This window comes from Mustela putorius, unplaced genomic scaffold (assembly GCF_011764305.1).
Source record: "Mustela putorius furo isolate JIRA1106 unplaced genomic scaffold, ASM1176430v1.1 tig00003869_pilon_pilon_pilon, whole genome shotgun sequence".
Classification (NCBI taxonomy): Eukaryota; Metazoa; Chordata; class Mammalia; order Carnivora; family Mustelidae; genus Mustela; species Mustela putorius.
The window spans coordinates 8,871,950-8,889,957 of NW_025422021.1; the positions used below are offsets into that span (position 1 = coordinate 8,871,950).

Sequence of the window (18,008 nt, forward strand, 5' to 3'; positions counted from 1 at the left end):
AACAGGAGATCTGGTCTCCTGGATTTTACTTGCCCCTCCTGAGGTACCTTAATACATTTTCCAGATCTCTACTTCCCCATCTAGAAAATGGGTACAATAATGCATGCCTATAAAGGACATAAGAGTTCACTAGATAAAAGCAGCTAGGCTCTGTCCAGAGTAAGAAATGGTTTTACTATGTGGCTACTATTTTAAAACGTGTTGATGGAGAAATAAAGGGGAGGAAACGTTTTCTACATAGCACCTGTCTCTTTTGTATGCACACGGGTGTGAAAAGCTATCGCTCTTTAATGCTTTCCCCAACCTACAGGTACCCCCCAGGCAGAAAGATCTTAGTCCTGCTCACCTGGCTTCAACAAATTGGAAGCCCAGCTGGTGACCAGAGTCATACAGCACTGCTGGGAGGAAACACCACAAAGGTTGCCTTTCAGGTCCCCTTCTCTAATCAACTACTATGGTTCACTGACAGCAGTTAATGGGAAAAAACAAAAATGAAATCATTCATGGGAAACGAAAAGATATTTATGGCAAAGTTCCCTTTAAAAAGACACTGGGGGGAGAGAAAAAACAAAACAAAACATTAATTAGCCAAAACAGGACATAAATAGAAATGACCAAAACCAGCTCCAGAGGGTAAAAGCTGCGAGTGCCACTGAGCCCCTGCAGGTCAGCTCCATAATTAGCTTTATTCTCCAGGTACTAAACTGGGGACCCAGGGACCACGCTGCGTGTTATTCCTAAGGAAGAGAAAGGGTCTTGGTAGGAGTTGCGTGCTCCCCTGGAACCAGCACAAGTGCCAGACTCGGGAAGCCAAGGCTTCTTTCTGATTTTACAAATAGGGCAACTGTTTGTCTAGTACCTGTTAATTCTTTATTAAGATGAAGTCCAAGTAGAGGTGAAATTCAAGAAGCTAGTATTATTTATATTTCAGTAGAAAAATAACGCTTTTTATTTTTTAAAAGACAACTCCTGATGGCCACAAATTCACAAAACCCAAAATAGAAAGGGAGTAAAAATGTTCACACGTTACTCTTTACTGACCCCTCTCGGCTGACCTGGGAAAAGGCAAAGCCTGAAGCCTCAGACGGTTTTTGAAACCTCACCTTCCCCTCAAGGAGAGCCTAGAGAACATTCGGTCTTTCATGCCGTGGAAACAAATCCTCTCAGTTCAAATGACCCCTAGGAGAGCTCAACCCTAAAGCACACGTGGCAAGGATTTCTATTTATGGGGCTCCCAGAATGGAACTGGGAAACAGCTTCGTGGATCAGCCCCAAAGGCCTGGCTTGAGAGGTCCCTGACAGCCCGTGACCTCTGACTGGGGTTGAACAGCTTACATAAGTGCATTCGCGACCACTCCTGACAGCAGAAGACCTTACCTCTTTCTCTATTTTGAGCAGCTTCTTCACAGCCACCTCCTTGTCCTGGGATATCCATCTGGCTCGATATACACTCCCAAAACTTCCTCCACCGCAGTTTTCAAAAAACTGCAAGTCATCAAATTTAATTTGCACAAAGGAGGCACCGAGAGACGACATCTCATAATGACAAAGGATTAGACTCCCACAAGATCTGTAGAGAGAAAGCGAAAGAAAAGTTGGATCATAAACATATTAGAACCAATCCTCTGAATGCCACTTTAGATAACGTGTAACAAGCGCTGCGAAACTTCCAGAAAGAGCCTTGATGACTTAGGAGAAAGGAAAACAAGGCTATGAACAAATCAAAATGAAAAACCCTTACCCTGGCAGCCCGTACAAAAGTCAACGGCCACTTGTCCAGACTCTGAAACCCAGCTGTTCGCAGAGAAATGGCTCAGATTTCCCCCCTGACAAAACCCGTCACGGTACTTCCTGCACATCCCCAGGAGCTCTGGCGAAAGGCTACTGTATCACCAGGTCTATCACAAAGCCCTGACAGACGGGAGGCATGCTTTCGGTAGCAAGCTTGCACAGCTCTCCCGGTATCCGAGGCACGCCGTCTCTCCACGTTGTGCTCACTTCACACAAAATATACATAACCTAAGCGGCCGGGCATCCCAGCACAGGGAGGGCCAAAATGCTGCAAACTCAACACATGTTCAGGGCGTCTATTCCGAAAGCAAACGTTCTGCGGAGGGATGATTGAAAAGCTGGCCGAGTGTTTGCCACAAGTGGCTCCCTGGACTGTATACTGTAGCAGAACTTAATTAAAGAGGAGAAAATTTGCCCTTGATTACAATATATTAAGTCATCCAAAGAATTCTGCCAAGAATGTTTAAAAAAAAAAATATTATGTTTGTCTCCAGAGGAACAGATTACCCCTCCCAGAGATTATTACAGTGATATTTTCTGCAGACTAAGGAGTTTTACTATTATCCAGGTAAGTGGTCATTCTTTACACCCCATGCCAAACCACAGATGAGCAGGGAAAACAAAACAACACCTACAAACAAGAGAACAATGGACTAAAATCTTGAACCTGCATAAGAAGCAGGTGGATGACAAAAGTCTGCACACATGTTCTTGCCAAATTGTAAACCAGATTCTCACAATGAGGGAGCAAAGAGACAAAAACATACACATGCAAAAACAACAAGCCTGGGTCCTCATCACAGTCAACAAGCCTGGGTCCTCATCACAGTCAATGTCAGGAAAAGAAAAAAAAAAAAAAAAAAAAAAAAAAAAAAAAAGGGCAGAAAAATTTCATGAGGAGACATAAATAAACATGAGGACCAAATGCAGTAACTGACCACTGACTGGATATTGGCATCAAAAAACAAAATCTACAGAAAGTATTATTGGGATTTGAGGAAAACTTGAATACTAACTATATATTAGGTACTATTATCTTATCCATGCATAATAATGGTATTCTGGTCTGGTAGGAGGATGTTCTTGTTCTTGGGAGACCTACTGGGAGGCATATTTAAGCATTATACCTACACCTTGATTTAAAATGGTACAACCCTCCCCCCAACCTTCAAAAACAGTGCATGGGTATAGAGAGAGAGGAAGCAAATGCGGCAAAATGTTAAGAACTCATGAATCTAGGCAAAAGTTATAGGAGTGCTTCACTACTCTTTCTATTCTCTGTGGGGTTTGATTATTTTCAAAACAAGAAGGTGGAGGGGGCAGTTTGTATCCATATAAATGGACAAATTTTCTTCATAAACAACTTGAAGCTCTGTTGAGTGCTGTACACAGTCGGCTCAGAGATCTTAACGTGCAGCTGACTAGCAGCCCCATTTTTGGAACATCATGTCACTGAGGAATGCTGATTTCTTTTTCCTTCTTTCTTTCTTCCCTTTTTTTTTTAAAGTAAGCTCTGTGGCTAATGTGGGGCTTGAACTCACAACCCTGAGATAGGAGTCACATGCTGTACCTACTGAGCCAACCAAATGTCCCACGAATGCTGATTCCCCACACAAAGTCAAACTTTGCTCTGGAGAAGCAAGAGAGAGGATTCCCCCCTTCCCCAACTTTAAGTTTAAAAGTTAGCTTACAGTCTACATAAAAATACAGGGCAAAAAAACCTACTGTATCCAGCTTTAGTCTATACACATGTGAGTCAACAATTTACCTTATTAACTTTTGCTTCAATTCATATCAGTTAATTATAGAAAGGAAGAAAGTTTGGATAAAATTTAGGAATGTGCTAAAGGTAGGTAAAAAGAACATGCAAGCTACAAAGGTGGTTCAACAAAATCTGAAGCACCACTTGCAAAATTCCCTGCGTGTTACTGATGCGAGGTCTATATTGTTATTTTAATGTTATCAAAGTATAAAAATAAAATAGGACTACAAAGCCTATAATAAAAAATAGAACGCTCCTCTACCCCTCCCCACACCCAATTCTCTCTCCAGAGGGAACTAATTTTGACTACTTTAGCATTTTCTTCTGCTATTTATCTCTGTATTTCTACAAAATGTGTTCATATTTCTATTTCTCGATTGTTCCATTTCAGATATTACCTATTAACTTCTCCCTGTGGAAGAAAAGGATTTAGTTTTCATAAATCTCCTTTATCCCTGCATAGAAATACATCACATTTGCCAATCCTCCCAACTTCCAAATATATTTTAACATTTAGTTAAATCAATAGTCAGTAGTCTGACTACTGTAGACAAAGTAAATATTCTCAGGACTCCTATGTGGGATTCAATGATTTTTTCCTTTCTTGGATAACTTTTTGTTTCTCCTAGAGTTATTAGTTGCTCTGTTTTTGTTGTTTGCTTAGCATGTATGCACTGCATCGAACTCTCCCAAGAACTGCAAACCTCTTCTAACAAAATGAAAATGTCTGGTAATTTGGCGGAGAATGTTCTATTGTTTTCTCAGAGACATTCCTCCTGTACTCTTCATCTGGATTCAATCTGGCTGAACGGTTGCTATATAGGCCTGACTTGGACTGAAACTTCCCTTCACCATCATCCCAAAATTTCCTTCACCTTCTCTGTGAGAACACCCAACCTTGAATCCCCTGCTTTTCCTTTTTTGGTTTATTCCCTTGTTTTAACAGTGTACATCTCCCATTAACAACCTAATAGAGTATCCAGAATGCAATTTTTTTTTTAAAAAATCTGTGTGCCTTTAAATGTCTTCATTGATACCCTTGTCTGGCTTTGCAATTCCAGGTAGGAAATAACTTCAAAAGTATTCCTTCATAGTCTTCTAGTTTCTTTCTTTTTTTTTTTTAATATTTTATTTATTTGACACACAGAAAGAAATCACAAGTAGGCAGAGAGGCAGGCAGAGAGAGGGGAGAAAGCAGGTTCCCTGCGGAGCAGAGAGCCCGACGTGGGGCTTGATCCCAGGACCCTGGGATCATGACCTGAGCTGAAGGCAGAGGCTTTAACCCACTGAGCCACCCAGGTGCCCCAGTCTTCTAGTTTCTAATGCAGCTGCAAAGCAGCCTGACTGTGCTCTGGTAACTAATCCTTTTTATACTATTACTTCTTCTCTGAAAGCTTTTAGGACCCTGTATTCACTTCCGAAAGCTGAAATTGACAGCACATGTGGAGGAGAGTCTTTCATTCACTGGTAGGACATTGAGTGAACTCTCTCAGCCTGTGCTCCCAGTGAACTCATGTCTTTCAGTTCTGGGAAATTTTCTTGTGTGCTCCTTTACCACCGACAACTTTTACTTCTTGTTTTCTCATACACACATGAGGAACTACATGCAGTTTCCAGTACTTGCTAACCTCTCTCACATCTCCATACCTTTGTATAACCTAATTCTACTTTGAATGTCCTTCTCTGCCCAGGAAACTCCTGTCCCCGACTACCTGCTTCAAGTCCTGTAAGCAGAATTAAGTTCTCCTTTTGTGCCGCAGCACCTTTCTTTACCTATTCAGCTTTCCTACTTACTTCCCACCAGACTGTAAATCCCTTAAAGGCAACACTCATTTCTATTTACATCTGGATCTTCAGCACCTAGTACACAGCCACACATGCTGCACATTTTCCATTCAAAAATTGCTGAATGGATGAACAAATGAACAAATGAATGAATGGTTTCTGGCTATTCTTCCCTTATACTTTTTGTAGCTAGAAAGATTCTAATCAGCCTAAGTAAAATCTGACATCTGTAGTGTTTACAAGTTCCCCCCAGAGGATTGTGAAGCGAATCCTGATTTGGAAACTGCTGCCTAGGCTTCTTGGGAAACTGAGAATATATTTGGGACTCCAGAATTAGGTATCTATGAGTCCAAGGGAGAAGGAAGACAAGGAGGAGGAATAGGAGGAGGACAAAGAGGAAAGAAGCTATTTTCAAAACAAACCTAGAGGGGCACCTGGGTGGCTCAGTGGGTTAAAGCCTCTGCCTTCAGCTCAGGTCATGATCCCAGGGTCCTCAGATCCAGTCCTGCATCTGGGTCCCTGCTCAGTGGGAAGCTTGCTTCACCCTTTTCACTCTGCTCCTCCCCTGCTTGCACTCTCTCTCCCCTCAATCTGACAAATAAAATCTAAAAAAAAAAAAAAAAAAAAAAGGCCTAGAGATCTAAACCAGGATGAGATCAATATGAATAAATCTAAACCTTTTGTACAGAGCAAGTCCAGGAAGTATGGATGAACCGAGGTAGGATCGCTTACATTTGAAACTGACCTGAGGAAGGCTGACCTCTGAGAAGTATTGTTCTCCAGGCCCTTCATTCCTTGAGATGACGCACCTAATCCTGTTCTTCCCAGAATCATTGTTACTCACTTTGTGATACATCTTGCTATGTATGAATGGAACTATGTAATTACTTTAATGTTTTATTGAGACCATAAAAAAATTAAGTCCCATCTTTATTACTGAAGAGACTAACAATTCTGGGGTGTACAAGTACAGGTTTTAATTCCAGTGAGCTTGCAAAGCATCATGGACTTAGCTGAGAAACCTGACTGAAATCCCCACTGCCTTCTATAGAGTATCAGACCACGAACAGGTTTTCCCCACTATCCGAAAGTACAGCCTTCCTTTGAAACCTTTCATTAGAGAAAATGGCATAAAGCGAAAAAGCAACTGCCATTAATTTACAAGGAGAAAATTTTGAGTTATTTCCAGACTCCAAAATTAACCCCTCTTAGGCCTTTCGGATAGCTTATGACACATCTTGCTAATGGATGCAGTAAATAAATCAAGATAAAGAAAGTACAGATGCTCTCAGACAGTTCAAAGCTACAGTGGCTTGATGCTGAGTACTGTACCAGAGGTAGGGGGTTGGGGTGCGTCCCACCTCTATCAACAGCTCACTGCAAAATAAATGCTGAATGCAATTTTCCCTTTTTGTCTTTCTTTCCCTAAAAGTGAAAATCCTCTTCAGATTTCTTTCAGTTAGCAAAACCAGGTATTAACTTAGGTCTCTCGTAAGAGCAAAGTGGTATAAGACAAATTTTCAAAAAGCAGAAGATATTTATTTTTCCCCTTGAGCTATCCTCCCTTAATTTAAATCATTACTCAAAGAGGATCAAGTTATGATCAGAAGAACGGAAAATAGGAGTTGCTGATTAATCACACTTAGAGCATCTTGGGGAAGACTACTACCTGATCAAATTATGTCTGACTTTTCAGAGGTGTTCTCCAGTGAATACACCCAAATGTAATGAGTCACCCATACAAAGGTATTTACCTAGCACACCCAATCAAGTGATGTTTATATCCCACCATGTTAAAACAATTGCTTTTACACAGGAAAGGCAATTTTTCTCCATGCAACAATCCCCAGTCCTAATTTTGTAGCATTTTAACTTTTGTTTCATAAACTCTCACAACTGTTTTAAATATTAATAAGGATCTACCACACAGCACTGAAGGGTAAGCCAGAGTGGAGATATCACAAAAATCAAAGCATAATAGGGTGTCACAGCACTGAAAAGGCTGAAAATCACTAACAAGTGCTGGTGGAAGCCAATCACTTGAGTACTTGAATAGTAAAAAAAGAACTTGTTCAATTTTTTAAAATGTGAAAATCGAAATTTAGAAAAGATTTTTAACTATTAACTAAACTGCTAAAAGCACATATATTATCACCATCAGCAAACTGTCAAAACTGAAACCACATGGAGGCAGAAAACTTTAAATGGAGTATTATTTGACTTTAAGGTTTTCAGTTTTCTAGTCCAACAAAATGACTTTTGTCCTGAATTAAAAACAACAAAATAAAAGAAGAAAAGATCCTGCTAACATTCTAAAACTTAAAAAAAAAAAAAAACAAAACAAAAACAAGATCTAGGCTTAGATGGATAATAAGTTTGAACTCTGTCTCTAGCTCTTGGTAACCTTTGAACCAATCACCTTTTCTGACCATGACCTCTCTAGACCCAATAAGTTAAAAAAAAAATTGAAAGCTCTTCCATTCCTTCACCAAATGCTAGCTCAAAAGTTATCCAGTTTGCAGAATATTATTTGAGTTCTTTAAGGAGTGTCCTTTCCCAATAACAGCTATTTCAACACAAAAGCAGCATGGTCCAGGGAAAAGACCCCAGTTAGATCCAGTAGCATATGTGAACTTCCTAGCTGTTAGACCTTGGCCCAGTAGCAAATGTGAACTTACTACTGTACTTCCCAGATCTCAGTCTTCTCACAAGCAACAATACCCATCCTGCCTGGTGCTGGGAAGTGGGAGACGTGAAAGTGCTTTGTGCAGTGCTCAGCACCTAGTAAACAATATTCAACAAATGGAAAGGACCATTGTCAAGTTATGTTAATAAGTCTTATCATCATAGACTTCTGCTTTCATTGTTCAGTCTGCTCTCCTCCATAGTTCTCTTCCCTCTGTTTTCAGAATCGTTTTATATCTCCAGTAGCTTGGCAGAGCAATGATTAATAAATGTACTATTGGTCCCTTCTTATCCGTGTATGTTTTAATTTTTTCCTCACTCCTCTGTTTGCTGCTTTTGGTCTGGACAGCTTTTGCAAGATCTTATTAGTGTGTAATCACAATTTTCTTTTGAACTTTTTCATAAGGAAAATAATTTATTAAACGGCGATACTTTTTTTTTTTTTTTTGCACTTTTTAGATAGAATTTCTAGGACCTACTTATTTCAATTATGGCATTCACTTTGGTAGTTTCCTTGAGTATTCCTACTTTCTGTGGTGGCCACTGTCTGCCTTTAGATCTTATCTACTGCATATCAAATGGATTCAAGAAACTGTAACCACCGTCATTAAATACCTGCAAATCATAACTCTCTCTTTAATTAAATCCACCTTCTAAAAGGACTAACTGTACTAGAAAATAGGTCTTTGGACTTTTTCTGGATTTTTCTACTTTTTACACGAGCCTGTAATTTCTGAATGCAGATTCTTCCTCTTTTTCTATCCTTAACTGACATTTTTCTTTTTCCCTTCCTCATAAAAATTACAAGTTTATTTTTGATGCAATATAGGAAGAAAACTAATTTATTTTAGAATGACCTGAATTGGACCAAAAGGGGGAAAAAAAAAACCTTTTAGAGAACAGCCCTCAACAAAGTCTTCTGCCAACCTTGCTGCTCTAATATTTATTTATGCTAGCATTGTTTCAGCCTCCTTAACATAGATTAGTGAATAAGACAAATATGTGCTTTACCTGCATGTGTATTAAAATAATGCCACTTGGTTTATGGCTCTACAGTGATTTTTCTCCTCCAAGTCTAATCTTCAAAACATGGTGTCTTTGTTCAGAACAGCAAGGGCAAAGATTCTAACATTCTGTTCTTGAGCAGGGCTGTTCGTTTACTGCTTTTGTTTTTAAACCACGCAAAGAAAGATCTGTAAGACTAACTAGAGGAGAGTAGGTATGCAAATAGAACCAACCAGTATCGTGGACCATGGACACTCCTTCCTCCCTTCAAGGCTGCCCCTGAAAAGCAGCTGATCTTGTGCAGAAGAGGTTGGGCTCAGTGAATAGGCTCTTTAGTCGTGACTATCAGAGAGAAATAGACTTTGAGACTCTTAAAAAATAGAACAGCTACTGTTTCATTTTTTTGTGAGTCTATGCTTGACCGTACAAGTGACAAATCCCTCTAATTAGAGCCAAGGTTAAAATACAGATGAGCCAGTTAAATGAAACATTCTGATTTGTCCTTTAATATTTCAATTAACGAAGACAGACTTCCATGACACATTTCCCTGTCAGAAATGTTGTCACTGGAGGCAAAACACTGGAGGAAGAGGAACGTAGGAGGCAGGGGGCACTGACGCCACAGAAATACCACGTGGAAATGTGTCTGTGCTCAAACAGAAGCCCAACTAGGCAACATGAGGCCGGTACGATGGGTGACCTGGGGTCCCTGCAGAGGAACCGTGTCCAAGGACTGGAGGCCCAGGAAGAGAGCTGGGCCAGAGTCTGGGAGGGGAGCAAAGGAGCATTGAGAGGGCACATTTCTACCAGTGGCTGGAAGAGGAATTCACAAATGTTTGGGGGTGGGAGGAGGGGTGGGGTTGAAAACAAGACTAAACAAGGCTTACTTCAGTCAGTGGGCCTAGCCATCCCTAATGCTGCTGCTACTTGGCTTTTGTTTCTACCCCTAACCACGTTCCATCAGACAGAAGCTATCTGACCCCTCCTGCCAGCTAACAAACAGGTGTGCTCTTGGACTAATTACCTAGAACAAATGTGCCCTGAGAAGGGTCAATAAGACAGTTAAAACCTGGTAACCTCGACATAAGATGAAAGCAAATGGGGACTGTTAAAACCAGAAGCGGCCACGGAAGACCCCACATTGTGCTTCACCGATCTAAAAATTCCAACAAAAATTCCTGGTTATTAGAGTCGCCTATGAAGCACTCTGCCACTCTGTCTAGTAGTGAGCTGCCTGTCCTGGAGAGGGTTCAATGGCACATGGGCACGCAGAACAGGAGATTCTTGCAACAGCCGGAACAGCGACCCTGTGAGTATTTTGTGACTAATCAACCTACTCTAAAGGATGCATGGTCTCCCTTCCCAGGGATACATGAACCTGACCGAGGAGTCCCTGGCAAGGCAGAGGAGCAGTGATGGCTGTCAGCGATGGAGATGATGGAGATGACTGGGCCAATCTCCTCAATTTCTCCTCCCAAACAGGCTGGGAAGCCAAGAGTCATACTCCGGATTTCTATCCTACAACTAATCTTTCCCCTCATCCCTTCCTCTCCTCCGTTCCCAAAGCAAAGAACTTTGTGCACACTTAAAGACCCAGGATAACCACCGAAAATAAAAACTCTGGGTGATGATCTACTGCTATTCTTCTCTCCACAAAATGGAACGGTGTTACCCCATGCGGTGGGCGGGGCTGCAAAGCCTAATGGGGCAGGTCCATCCATCAGAGCCAGGCTCTCCCTCCCCCACACGCGGACTACGCCGCACTGCGCAGAAGGTGTATGAATAATCCACCACCTACAAGACTCCATTACCTACAAGACTCCATTTCACCTTAACATCTGGGGAAATAAACATGCCAAGTGTCTATCCGTCCTGGTTTGTCCAACAGTCAAACAGTACAGAAGAGAATGCAACATTCAGATGAATTTTTAAGATGAAATACAAGTTTAAAAAAGTGCTTGTTTACATGGGGTAGTATTTGTGGCTCTATTTACAGATCCCTGAAGAAATACATTCTTCTCCACAACAGGGTACTCTGGTAGAAAAGTTTCATCAGTGAAGATTCACTCCATGACCTTTAGATAGCGATTCTTGCCTTCTCTTTTCGGTTTTCTTCTACAGAGTCCAGAAAGAAGGATGTCAGCCCCTGAAGACAAGCTGTGCTCAAAGGCAGCTCTAAGAACGTTTCCAAGTAATTTTGGTTTTGGTCTTCCAGGTCATAACCTTCCCTTACTCGTATAACTCCCAAGTTCTTCAAATTCCTCATATAGATATTTAAATGCAATAAGCTTCAGATTCTTTCCCCCCAAATATCACAAACCTGCTTTACAAACCCTTAAAGCAGGAGAGTTGCTACGAAAACCTCTAAGCCCTGTACACTCCCATGAAGTATGCTTTGGGAACGGGGCCAGCTACCTGGGTATAGATAGAATAAGCAACTTGCTCTGCCTCTAACTCGAGAATGTGGAAAAACACCTTTCTCCACCACTCAAATATAGTGGCTGAAGTTTCCGATGCTGCTTCAAGCATTTCCGTCTGTAGTCTCATAGGCTTATGCAGCAAGCAGGTAGCACTGTCCCCAGTTTACCGATGCAAAAACAGACAATGAAGGGAATGAAAACTGCCCAAGCCAACCACCTAATTTACAAGTGACATGACCAGGACTCAAACTCAGCTCTGACTTCAAAGTTGTATCTTTTTTTCCCCACCATATCGTAGGTCTTTTTTCCACTATATCATTCCGTCCCGTCCTTCAAATCTTTTTTTTCTTTTCCTTTAAACAAGCTCTTTCTTTATGACAGTAATCACTAGATTGCTTATTATCCACCTAAAGTTCAATTTGAGGCTTTAATTTCCTATTAGCAACTGTAATGCGGGGTTAGAGTGTCAATGCATGGCTGCTTTGTCCCGCAGAATCTTCTCCTGGGTTGGGATTATTTTAACTGCTACAGGGCATAATCGATGCTTCAGCAGTCCGTAGGATGGTCCCACACAAAAGCACCCATGTATCAGGCAAACCAATCTAAGCTCTCACATTTATAGCTCTCTTTCCTTAACAGGTACAGTTTTCTGGTCACAGCTGGAGCTCTGGCTTATTTGTGTGTAGTGGGGCAAGGTTAATAGGCCACAAAAGAAGTAGCCTAAATCTTCCCTGCAGTAAGGCCAAAAGATGCCTTCGCTACTCCTATTACATTTAGATAGATGAGACACCCTCCCTGTCAATCTGTCCTGGGTAGAATAAAATGGAAAACAAATGATCCAAATTGATTTTTATTTTCAGTATCTCTGGATACAGATACAAGGCTATCTCATTCCAAGAAGTACTGTATCACCGCAAACACCTTTTTCTGGGTTTAAAAAGAAAAAAAATCATTGATTCTCTCCTCTCTTTTCTCTGAATCCAACAATTTCTAAAAACTGTCCATTTTTCTCTTTGACTCCACACTAATAGCTTCATGTATGTCTGACCTCTTTTCACAAAACCTCACTGTAACCGCGTTTTCTCTGACTAGATTATTCCCTCCACACCCCTCATAACTCCTGTTTATAGTTTTGTAGCCCTGTCAAAGTCAGTTTCACTGCTCATTCCAGATAGGCACTCAGCCAATATATTGCCAATAACACTCACTCTTGTGCTAACTTAAAATACACAGTGCAGCTTGCCAAGTTTCCTTATTTGGCAAGAAGGTCCCTTAGTTCCCAAGATCTTTGACCATCCATTTTTAGATCCAAATCCTCCTGCTTAATATTTGGATATTTCTCTTTTTAATGTGTCTTATGTGTTCCCAAAAACAGTAAGAAGAGATCAGTCATCTATTTGCTTTCCTAGACAAGAAAAGTCTCCTTGCCATTGCACTGTGATCATTTCCTTTGGAATTATTATCACTCTAACTTCTGAATCAAACTATATTTTCCAGGTTAAAAAAAAAAGGTATAATAGGAATTATGTTGTGAAAGACGAAAATAAACAGCACACATTGCTTTATGGGACCATCTTCCTTTATCTTAATTCACTCTTTCCAAACAAACCAAATTCATGTTCATTTGCAATCTCCTTAATCTCTCACTATTGTAGCTGGAACTTTAAACAAAGGCTCTACAAATGACCAAAACCATAATTAAAATGCATCCGTCATTTTTTTTTTTTTAATCAAAAAGCAACATGAAATTTCACTGTGGAGCTAGGCCCACTACAAAGAAGTCATTAACTGTCTTGAAGCACTTGTTTATTTTTGCCTTTCAATGTGTTTGTAGGTTCGGATCCGCAGAATCCCGACCGTTAGCGTCAAGTGAGGTCAAGAAAGCAAGAAGGCTCTCCTAAAACAGCTTCAGGGATAAAACAGAACATACTTTAGCAACCATCTTAGCTCAGATATCCTCGCATTAATTGTTAAGTGGATTCTAATACACCCTTATTAACAGAGAGCTGCTTATCGTCGTATCATTGGATCCGGCCACCAAATGATGTTGCTTTCGTTATTTAAGAAACTAACAGAAATACTAATTAAGTCCTCCATAAACGGCGCTTTTGCAAACATCTCGAGGCGCATCAGAAACACATGCATTCAGCAATCTAATAATGACCTGCCCCCTTTATTCTGGCAATTCGGAGCCATCTCTCCGGGTTTCTGGAAAAGTTGGTCTGCGAGCTGTCAGGAGCCAGCCAAGCGTCGTGGCGACCTCAGCTTGGCCCTCCCGGCTGGGGGCAAGTCTCAGAGCCCGGGGGGCCGAGGGCCGCCACCGGGTCGCGGAGCAGCACCCTCGCCCCGGAGGGAGGCAGAGGGGGCCGCTGGAGGGTGCGGGCGGCGCGGGCCGCACGCTGTCCCGGGGAGGGTCGGGGAGGGCGGCTCGCGGTGGGAGAAAAGCAGAAGTTACTGGTCTCCCCTCGCACGCAAAGCCCTCCGCTGCGAAGCGGCCCGCGCCCTGCCCTGATTTGGAAGACTCGCGTTTCGCCTCCCAGAGGGGCCGCGTCGCCCGCGCCCAGGCCCGCGCTCCGGCGCTCGGGCCCCGGCGTTCCGCGAGGGGAAGCGGCGGCCCCCGCTCCCGCGCCGCGCGCAGGGCCGGGAAAGCCCGACAGACTGCGCCCGCCCTTCCGGACGCCAACTTCTGCGTGGGACCCGCCCGAACTTCCCGGGGCCTCCGGGCCGCCGCGCGGAACTCCGGCAACGCTCGCTCGGGCCGCGGCCGCCCGCGCGGGCCCCGGGTCGGGGAGGGCGCGCGGCGGAGCCCCGCAGGCCGCCAGGGCCTCGGCCCCGAGACTCGCGAGCGCCGCGGGCCTCCCACCCAGCCTCGCCCTCCGCGGCCTCCCGCCGGCCCCTTACCTGGCTCCCGGGCCGGGCGCGAGTAGCAGCCGGGGGCGCCGAGGCCCCGCGCGCGCCGAGGGCAGGGGCGGCGACCGGGGGTCGAGAGGACGGCGGCCCTCGCGGCTCCCACGCTTCCGCCCGAGTCAGGAGTTGAACATTCCGCCTCTCCGCCCCGCGCCAATGAGGAAGACAGTCGCGGCAACAGCACCACCTACCTCCGAGCGTGGAACGGCCGGGCCTCTGGCCGCGGCTCCGACGTGCGGGCCGGCCTCCCGGGCCTGCGCCCCCCGAGGGCTCGGTGCGCCCCTGCGCCCAGGCAGCCGCCCGGCTGGGGGGATGGAGGAACTCGGTGGGAAGAGCACCGGCCCTGCAGCGCGGGGCGCCGGGAGAGGGAGGCGTGCCTCTGGGCCTCTCGGTGGCTTTCAGCTCATTTCAACAAGTTCCCACCACCTGTCGGGTCAACTCAGTCCTTATCAACCAACACTTAGCTTGTCAGAGGTGCTGGGAATACGAAGAGACGGGAGGATGCTTCAGGCCCCGCAGGAGTTAATTATCTGGTTGGGAAGGGCACAGACCTGGGAAGATATTTCTAGGAGATAGGGCTGAAGGCTGCGTGGGTGGGACCACCAGTAGATACTTACAGAGGCATTTCGAGGAGGGGTCACGGTCGGCTGCCCGGCTGCATGACTTAAACAAAACTGAGTTCAGATGAGGACACAAGAACTCATCCCAGGTGTTGAGCAAGAGGCAGCAGTAAGTATTGGGAAGAAAAGTAATTGTTGATTGGGAAGGATGGCTCTGTTGGGGAAAGGCGAGGCAAGGTCGCAAAGGTACAGGCAGCATTATCCAGGGGTTTCGGTTCGTATTCTATCATCTATGGGCCCTGGGGAGCTGGGGGAAGTTAGAAGCAAAGGGTTTTGTGTTTGAACGGTGACTTAGCGAGCAGTCCAGGAGGTTGTGGGATGCGTTACTAGGGCAAGACTGGGAAGCAGCAAGAGCGGTAAATACTGTCCCGACCTGGTAATGGGATTGTGAGGACCTGGGCAGGAGGGTAGGAAATGGACCTGGAAAGGAGGAATGGAATTGAGGGACACGTTTCAGGAAGAGGCCACAGAAGCCGGGGGTGTGGAAGAGAAGAAGGAAAGAGCCAGAGATGATGCGAAGGTTTCAGGCCTGAGTGACTGGAAGGAGGGTGGTGCCATTGACAGGAACAGGGATCTGTGGGGGAGAAGTTGGCTTGAAAAACAGATAGAGATGCAGCCCCTGAACTATGAAACGGAGACTCAGAAAAGAGGTCAGGAGAGAAAGAATTGCAAATCGTCAGTCGAAAATATGAAAGCAGAGGGATAGGTGAAAATAAGCTAAAAACACACCACGTTCTCGTCTGTTTTTCAGATTATTGAATTTTCCCTTTGGTGAGAACTAGGAATTTCAGCACTGATGGATTCTATTTCAGTAACTGAGAAATGAGGATTGATGAAAACTATCACGCAAACCGAATTCCTGATGTAATCGAATAGATCTGAAAATCATCTGAACGTGAGAGAGTAAACTAAGACTCTTCAGGATAGATTCAGGTATCCCATCACTCCAGTCAGTCTACCTCACAAGGCACTACATTGTGATGGCAAAGACCCTAAGACTGGGCATGAGTGAGCCTGGCTTCTGGTTTTAGTCCTACCACTCATCAGCTGGGGAGCTTTGCTAGACAGGCCCGGTTTTCTGCTCTGCAAAATAAGAGGGCCTGGTGAGATGTTAGCCACAGGCTCCAGCTTTAAAACTATAACTGTATTACTGTAAACTTGAAGCACATGCCTTAAGTGTCAACATTTTCACCACATTCCCCTTCCTTCCCATCCATTTTTCCCTTCATCCTATTTCCCCTACCTAATTAGACAAGATAAGGAGCAGGAACAGTGAACACTACAGCAGAGTTTCACAAATATGCTTACATGATAAACTGGGAAGCATTCTCTTATCTGCCCAACCAGGTTGCAAGTTCCTTGAGGTCGTGTCTTATTTCTGTTGTATCTGCCCATAGCTGAAATAAATGCATAATTGTGTGATAACCTGGACGCCTCAAGTCTGACTCTTCTTTGGTCAAGTTGCCTGTTTCCTTATGACTCTACTGATCTCTTTGAGCCCCAGACCTAATAAATATAGTCTAGTGCTTAGTCCCATGGCTGACTCTGCTTTTTCAAACTTCCCAATCTTTTCTGGAGCGCGTGTTGGTTGATTCTCACCTGCGTAGATTTACAAATGTGAAGAGCAATACCAAAAGCGACCTAGTCAAACCTCTCCTATCAAGCCTTCCTATCCCTTTGCTTCAAATGTCTCCGCACTAAAAATAGATGTACTGTCAGCAGCGGGGTGGATTGGGAGTCCTTAGCACCCTCTTATATCCAAGAACACCCTCCAAAATAAATATGCAATGTCAGGAAAAAAACAGTGTATTTGCTATGCAAATAGAGCTTAAAGAAAAAAGTCTTCTGGTCTCCCATTCAGATTTTTGTCCCTAAACTCCTCTGGAATAGAAATTCTGAAACTGCCATAAGCTATGGGAGGATCAGAGACATGCAGACATAAGTTTTACTAAAGATAGAAGGAAAGGCAGCTTACAAGGAAGAGAGCATTCTGATTATCCCTCCCACTCTGAGGCACATGGGGACCCAGGAGCATTTTCTCCAGCCATCTCTATCCTCCATGGCAGACTCTGAGCAGTCTGTGTCTAGATCCTAGCTAGGAATTACCAGCATTTGCCCAAAGGCTGGTGCTCTCCCTCCTGCACCATGTTGAACCCCCAGGACATGAAGGCACACAGTCCTGCATCCTTTAAGATAAGCCACCATGACCTTAAAATCAGGCGTGAAGCCCAGGTCATTGTTGGAACTTAACTTTCACATCTAACTTAAAGACCGAAGAATTCAAAAGAATATCTCGGGTCCCAAATTTGCTTAAGCGTTCCAAGGCCTGAAAGGAACAGCAGAGCACGAAGAGAAATTGGGGACTTGGGCAAAACTGGTTCAGCAAGCATTTACTAAATCGCAGGCACTGTTCTGAGCGTGTGATGATAGCAGTGGCCAAGACGTGGTCTCTGTTCTCACAGAGTGTGCTGAGTGCAGCGGAAAAGCCAGAAAAGACACAAGTGATTGTACTGTGGTGTGCTCTTAAGAAGGCAAGGATATGGGATTACAGTAGGGCACATAACACGGGTTTGAGGGGTCATGGAACCTCCACGTCCATGGGAGAAGAATGGAGTGAATTTGCTGGACAGAAAGGTTGGAAAGGTATTACAGACAGAGGGAACAATAAGCACAAAGGCCCAAAAGCATTTAACAAGTTCAAGGAATAAATTATTTGGCTAAATGAGTAAAGGCGTTGCTGAGGGAGTAATCATCCTCATGATGGTGGTAATTGTAGCAGCAGGAGCAAGAAGAATACTGATCATGATAATCATACTAATGACGGCTACTATTTACTACATGCCCAGGTGCTATGCTCTGAACTAAGAGCTGTACATGGACTGTGCATCTGATCTTCACAACAACCCTATCAGGCAGTTGGAAACATCATCCCACACTGTAGGGCAGGAAAAAGTGTTGGAAAACTTTAGCAACTTGTCTTCCTTTGCAGAGCAAGAGGTGGACTTCAGGGATTGCTCTTTTAGATAAGGCGAT

General features: G+C 43.9%; 1 protein-coding gene across 4 annotated transcripts in view; it reads right to left on the reverse strand.

Annotated features, from left to right (window-relative positions):
* The window catches only part of MAP3K20 (mitogen-activated protein kinase kinase kinase 20), a 178,667-nt gene extending 163,933 nt beyond the window's left edge, over positions 1–14,734 (reverse strand). The window contains exons 1-2 of one of the 4 annotated variants that reach the window (XM_045066830.1): positions 14,547–14,734; positions 1,378–1,570 (exon numbers count right to left, since the gene is read on the reverse strand). In XM_045066830.1, coding sequence (XP_044922765.1) covers positions 1,378–1,536 — 159 coding nt within the window. In that variant the 5' untranslated portion in view covers positions 1,537–1,570; positions 14,547–14,734. The other 3 variants (XM_045066827.1, XM_045066828.1, XM_045066832.1) reach the window with 3 other exon arrangements.
* Positions 14,735–18,008: the final 3,274 nt, after the last annotated feature.